The 6,916-nt window shown below is 35.4% G+C and overlaps 1 protein-coding gene and 1 long non-coding RNA gene across 2 annotated transcripts; one reads left to right on the top strand and one right to left on the bottom strand.

Moving 5' to 3' along the window:
* On the top strand, nucleotides 1–2,865 carry LOC122281220. The gene is made up of 3 exons (XM_043092571.1): nucleotides 1–355; nucleotides 1,687–1,786; nucleotides 2,413–2,865. The coding sequence occupies exons 1-3, from the start codon at nucleotides 88–90 to the stop codon at nucleotides 2,483–2,485; spliced, it is 441 nt and encodes a 146-aa protein (XP_042948505.1). The 5' UTR covers nucleotides 1–87; the 3' UTR covers nucleotides 2,486–2,865.
* Nucleotides 2,866–4,899: 2,034 nt separating this feature from the next.
* LOC122303266 lies at nucleotides 4,900–6,864 on the bottom strand. Its single transcript, XR_006240640.1, has 2 exons — nucleotides 6,685–6,864; nucleotides 4,900–5,293 (listed from the first exon to the last, which is right to left on the bottom strand). It is a non-coding gene; the product is annotated as an uncharacterized LOC122303266 (long non-coding RNA).
* Between the last annotated feature and the right edge of the window lie 52 nt (nucleotides 6,865–6,916).

Raw genomic sequence — 6,916 nt, 5'->3', positions numbered from 1 at the left:
AAAATTCCACACCTATCCCTAACCCCTTTTGGGTCACTCTCTTTAGGGTTTAGCAGAAGAACCATTACCGTTTCTTCTTGGAAAAAAATGGCTTCGAGAAAGCTGGTCCGTACCGGAGCTTCTCTTCTGAATCGGTTATCATCTAACCCCTTTGTTCACCAGAACCCAAATACGAATCTCCGAATCGTATCTGAAGGCCTCGATATCAGTCCAAAGCTATTCCCGTCACTCTCCAAGTTCCAGACCTCCCTCCATTTGCCACAGCAAAACCACGCTGAGTTTCTGCAAAAAGTTACCTCTGAAGGATACCTTTACCCCTGTGGCCTCCCTTCTTTTCGGTTCTTCTTGCAGGATGGTACTCTCTCTCTCTCTCTCTGACTTTTTAAGTACGCACGTGTATGTTCGGTTTCGGAGAAAATTCAAGGATGAACTAGATTTTGTTAATGCTCTGTTTGGTTGCTTTGAAAATATTCAAATAGATAACCAAATGAGAAAGGCATTATTAGGTCCCGATGATTCGAAAAACTGATCAGTGGTGAATTTGTATATTCAAAGAGGGTGTCTATAACTTGGATTTGGTTCCTGAGAGAATTTAGGGAAAGAGAATAATATAGCATTGGATATGTACTCATGGGGAATCTTGATTGGAGACCTCGTCTTGCTTGCTTCTGGCGAAGCTTCTAGCACTAGTTAATAGGCATTCTTGTATTGTAGGAATAAGCACTAAATTCCACTTGATTGGAGAATAATTTAGCTTGTTTGGTTACTCCCCCCCCCCCCCCCCCCCCCCCCCCCCCCTCTTTTTTTTTTGTAACTAACTGCATTAGGCAATCCAATTTGCATGGAAGTTTAGTATCGTTCAATCTTTCCTCACTGTAATGAAAATGGAAGACGGTAGTTGCTTTAGCATCAACTGCATGCCGTTACGTTTAATTGAGGAGAAAGTTTTTGGAATTTGCAAATTCATCTTAGTTTCTGCGGCTCTCGGTGCTATTTTTTTAGTCTTGCACTAGCGGGTTGAAGGAGACTTTGCCCAACTTCTGCCAAATGCTCTCTAGGATTGCATAATCTATGCAGGCAAGAATAAACTCAACCGGGGACAGCTGTTGGTCTCTTCTACTTGTTGAATGATATTTTTCTTTTAGACTTGAGACTTTGTATACACTGGGAACGGTTGATAGTCCTTTAATCTCAACACTTATGCTTCAAAGGTGCTGATACAGAGGCACTTATTGCCTTTTTGAAGGTAATTCAGACATTTGCTTCTGGTATCTTCTCTCAGAATTAAGTACTTTTTCAACAGGATAAACCCTATAAGATCTTTTGCGTTTCTGAATGATATGGGCATGCTAGCTGATGGTGTATCCAGACAGCTAATGAGTATACTTTTTTTATGAGAGAGAATTTAGGTTGGCTTCGGAATTTGAATGGTGGTGCCACATAGGCTTTACACAGGTTGAGGTGATATTACGAGTAAATTTGCAAATGGCGTGACTGATCATGAGGTGATGATGAAACACGTGTGGATAGAATGTCTTCTAGCAATATGGAATCTGTTATGTAAAGGCATATCCCAGTAACACTTTGGCTAGACTTTCCAGAGTTGGCTCAAAATTTTAGTGATTGACCTCATTTTCATCCTTTATTTCTGATTTCTGCATAACTGGCAGTTGTTTATTTTTTCAGGAGATGTTTCTTCTTCTAATGAGCCAATGCTTTTATTTCCCAAAAGGACTTTCCAACCTAGCCTCATCCGGCGTAAGAGGAATCATGGGTTCTTTGCTCGGTATGTTGTTCTGCTCTGCTCTACTCCCTTTGTGTGTGTGTGTAAAATAGAAAAGAAGAAAAAAAAAAAAAAACCAGAATAACACATGCATATGGTTTTCGAGCTACAAATGACAATGTGCTAGCTAGCTTTAAACTGGAGAAGTCTGTGGACCACGTGTGATTCACGGTTGGTTGGACATAGTTGGATTCTTGGAAAGTCATTGGCCTTTCTGTTACGAGGGATGTTTGTGATCATTCCACATCATACACTTTATATATTTTAAAAAAAAAAATATTTTTTTATTTTTATTATTTTATTATTTTATTTTATTCTTGTTAAACTAATTGAGTTGTTCTACTTATCATCCATATATCATACACATACTTGTTATAGGAAAAAAATAAAAATAAAAATAAATGTGGTGTGTGGGGATAATAAGTAGAATTATTTTCTGTTACATACTGTTACATCGGCTGATTCAAGAGCTTAATGTTCATTTATAATCAAATCTGTTTGGAATTGATACTTTTTGCGGTCAAGTCATATCTGGCTTCTGGCATGTGTTTTACTTACCTTAGAGAATTGTGAACAGAACCATATAGGATTTCCATGTTGGCTAAGGCACTTGTTTTTTGCATGAACAGCAAGGCTACCAAGGGTGGGAGGCGAGTCATTGCTCGAAGAATAGCAAAGGGCCGGACAAGAATTACTGCTTAGCGTTTTTGCCTCTTCTGATCAGTAAAATAAAAGCTTAAAGCTTGGCCTATATTTTGGTAAGACTGCAAGGCTGCAAATTGAAAAGAATCTTTGCCTTGTGGTGGATCAGCGCACCTGAAAGAAGGGTCTAGATTAAGGCCATTGAGTACGATTTGAACTCTCATGTGTAAAATTTCATTTTCTGTTAACTATATATATATATGCTTCCTTGCCTCTTTTTTTTTTTTTTTTTTTTTTGTCACTCAAGATTTAGTCATGCGAAAGTTTGTAGTTTGTTTGCATGTAAATTTCAGTTTTGTTATAATTTGTGATTTTGGTTTGATGTCTTACTGTGACAAGAGCATGATCAAGGAATGCATATATGTTATATATTGCATGCATGTCTCTATCCGATGGTACTTGAAACAAAGGGCGCTTGATTTGAAGGTCCTGCCATCCTTCCCAGATTGTGTTCACGGGATAGGTGAAAGTAAAAGGAAACATGCATTAAGTTTTAGACTTAAACCTTAATTTGTCGGGCTCACACGTGCGTACGTTGTTTGTAAAGCCAGGCTTTGTCTGTACGCATTAATCGATTAAAAAAAAAAAAATCACGTCGAAGATGTCTCCATTGTGTAACTGTACGTGTGCATGCGTGGCGTATGGGCATGATCATTGATCTCTTTCTTTAATTAGTTTGTATATCTAATGTTAAAAGATATGTAATAATGGGAATTAGGAAAACCACGTCAAAATTTCTTTTACTATTTATAGGGTAATTATTTAGGAAGATATTAATTTCACTGATCATTTAATTAATTAATTAGGAAAATGCTCGGTTACAAATTAATTTAAACGAAACGAATGTATCATGGCGGCGATGATAGCATATTATAATATATTATTCAAAGTGGAGTTCTATTAACAATTTCACAATTTAATTTCTTTTATTGGTGCATCGAAGTAATTTCATTCCTTCAGTTCCTAAAAGAGAATTATTAGAGCATTACTAGTGGATTCAACAAAGTTAAAATTTAGTCAACATTTGACTAGCAAGCATAAAAAGGGATTGTAGTGGACTCAACAAAATTATAGTAATTTTAACTTTTATCAATTTCATTGGCCAAATCTGTTGAATCTCAGCTGTTTGCCAAATATCATTTTGGCATAAAAAATTCTCTCCCTCTTGCTTTTTGATTCTTACCTACTGCGTTTCCTAGTTTTTGTTTCTTAAACATATTTAATCATTTACGTAGCGTTTTACTTTAATTTGCATCTATAGTACTATACTTGAAAAAATTATGACCGCTCAAAAAAATATACCAGTTGAAAAATATGACCATTATAAAAAATAAAAATAAAAACTGTTAGAAAATTCTATCCGTTAGAATAATATGAACTTTAAAAAATGTATGTGTAATTTTTTAACAATGAATAAATATTCAAATTAGAATTAAAATAAATGAAAATATTAAAATTAATATTTTAATAGAATAGTGATAAATTTGTTGAGTCTATTATTTAGTATTGTTGAAAAGTGACAAACTAAATTTATAAAAATAAATTTTTTAATTGAATTTTGACCAAAGTTTTATTGAACTCATTACTAGTGGTCTTAAGTACGTAAATTAGGTTGATGTAGTAGGTACGATGTCCCACTACAAGAAAAAGGGTCTTTTACAGCGCTCAAAATAGTCGGTAAAAACCCCCAAAATCGTTGGAAATACTTATTACCAGCGATTTATACTGCGCCGGCATTTAGTCGCAATTGCATACTCACTTATAAATTTTTTCAGCGATACACAAATTTCGCTATATATAAACAGCTATTACCAGCGATTCTAGGCGCTGCAAATCTGAAATTATTCGCCATAATATCCTTCCCTCCTATCCCAAAAATCGCTGATTAAAATCATTTACAGCGTAAGTAGATCGCTAGAAATAGTCATCAAATCGCTGCCAATAATTATAAATTATATGCAGCGAACTAAAATGACGCTGCGTCTAGGTACGATTATTTGCAGCGTTGTGTATTACGCTGCAAAATAATTTTATTCGCAGCGATTTACAGCGCTGCAAAGTTCATTGGGGTACTGACTTTAAACAATTACCAGCGGTGTAAGTAGCGCTGAAAATAAAATATTCGTTACTGTTTCACATTTAAGCCAGCGGTGTGTGTTGCGCTGCAAGTATAATCTGAAAATCTGTTGGGATTAAAAGCAGCGGTCATGTAGCGCTGGAAATAAAGTGGCCAGCTTGTATTTTTTTTTTTACCAGCGCAGGGAGTGGCGCTGCAAAAAATCTCCCCAGGCTGCTGCACCTTTCGTTTGCTTATATCAAATTCTTGGGTACCTAATTGAATAGGCTGCTCCACTCACTCACAATTTCCTCAAATACTACAATACAAAAAAGCCAAAGTTAACCAAAAATATACATTCATCCAAATATAACTTGGCATTTAACAACCATACTAATCATCCAATACAACATTGTTGGCATTTTAACAACCATACTCATCCAATACTGACTACATTGTACTGAATCTTAAACCAAACAGATACATTGGCATGGTGCATTAATGGAAGGTAGTGAACTATAAAGAGGAGCAATAAAATAGTCGTTTTGTCACTGGTTACATATGGATAGTATCTTTCTCACACTCTCAATAAACACACAATAAAAATCAGGTTCAGATGCTTTTTGGAAGCTTAGATCATTATTTGTACAACTAGTTGCTGGAGCATCCACAACTGTGCTGCACTGAAAACTGTGAGGAGACATAGGTATACCCCTGCCACTCTTCTGCATCGTGCAAACCCCAAAACATATCTGTTTGTTACATAAAAATTCAAGGCCATCATTACTATAAACATTGTAATTTCAGTAAAAGCACATTATATACATATTACAATTATGGTACACAGCCGCTGCATATTTACTGTCAGCATTTGGAAATAAATGACTCATTGTATACTTCAGTATTACACCAAAAGTCTTGTGGGAAGATCACTTCTGTCATGCATTATAACACAACCAATATTTATAGGGCCCAAAGGAATTTTGACTTTAAATAAGTAATGAGCAGCAGACAGTTATACATTGCGATTTCTCATCGACAAGATCAGTCGTATTGAACTACAGAATACCAATGTGAATAGATTCTGACCTTCTGTATCAGGGCCTGGAATAATTTCAGTTCCACACTTGATGAGAATAGTGATTTGGCATGGCCAACAGTCTCATTAACAAGTATCGTCTGGGAACTATATCACCTAAAAAATTATCTGACAATGTTGTTGTGAACAATAGTTGAACAGCACATTTGATATATGCTGACAGAGTCGTATTAATTATGCACAAGTTCAGTCTACATGCTCTAGGGTATTACAGCTTCAATACCAATACCTTATTGTTGTATTAATAGGTAATATTAATTACATATATATTTTGTGCTATTATCTGCATCTACAAATTACTTCCATAGCTTTGACCAAATTTTATATATTTTGTCAAAGCTAGGATCTTGTTGTTTACCAAACCTACTTTGTTCCGTTTTACAAATGTTTGCAATTCCCACACTTATGGGTGGGTCTACGCCCACCAATCCCAGCTCTAGTTGGGATCCATCATGGGTTCTAATTAAAAAATACTTCTTTAATCACTATCTAATGGGAAAACTTAAAAAACGCTGATTAAAAAAATTCACATCTCAAACACTGAGCAGTAAGTTTGAGAGGTGAGAGTAGCATTTTTCTAGCTTATAATTGGCCTTTCTTCCGTTATTAGACCGGTGTAGATGGTATATGTTTTAATTATATTTTCCTTTGAAGAAAAATGCATTTTTCTAAATGTACAGAAATGTTCTTGAGAACCAAACAGACTATAGAGAAGGGGGGGAAATATAATGAAACTCAATAGATCCACATGTATGGGGGAAAGGAAGAGTCAATTCAAGATTACAGCTCAAAAGTTAAGTCCTAACCCAGACAAAGAAATATAAAGAACAACCTATAAAACATTGAAAACAATAAGTAACTAGTTTGTTGATATTTCAAGAACTAAAAAGACAGTACAAAAAAAAAATAGAGATACCCAAAAATTATAGAAGCAAATCAACCAAAAGAGGCAAGTCTGATTCCAAGGAAAATGAAGGCCTGTAATTTATATTACTGACTACAGTAATATAAATAAAGTGGAAAGGGAAGACTCGAAGAACATACCTGCTGCGACTTTTGTGGATCGGAAAGAGAACTGAAGGATGATCAACCTTACGGAAATAATTCAGTAAGAATATGCATAAGAGGAAGGTTTTCCTTTTCCTCTAGGCTTCACATCCAAGTAGCAGGCGAATGACGAGTGAGAAACTAGACCAAACTCTGATCACTGCCCTTTGAACATGCCTAACAAAATGGATAAATGAAGATTAAATTCAAGAAAGTTCATAATAATAAA

Source organism: Carya illinoinensis, chromosome 1, assembly GCF_018687715.1.
Source record: "Carya illinoinensis cultivar Pawnee chromosome 1, C.illinoinensisPawnee_v1, whole genome shotgun sequence".
Taxonomy (NCBI): domain Eukaryota; kingdom Viridiplantae; phylum Streptophyta; class Magnoliopsida; order Fagales; family Juglandaceae; genus Carya; species Carya illinoinensis.
This window is presented reverse-complemented; position numbering and strand designations above follow the sequence as displayed.

Excerpts from the sequence above, each read along its gene's own strand:
- LOC122281220 (XM_043092571.1), top strand. The coding sequence starts at position 88 with ATGGCTTCGAGAAAGCTGGTCCGTACCGGAGCTTCTCTTCTGAATCGG. Across the intron at positions 356-1,686 it reads TCGGTTCTTCTTGCAGGATG|GAGATGTTTCTTCTTCTAAT; the intron begins GTACTCTCTCTC and ends TTATTTTTTCAG. Across the intron at positions 1,787-2,412 it reads AATCATGGGTTCTTTGCTCG|CAAGGCTACCAAGGGTGGGA; the intron begins GTATGTTGTTCT and ends TTGCATGAACAG.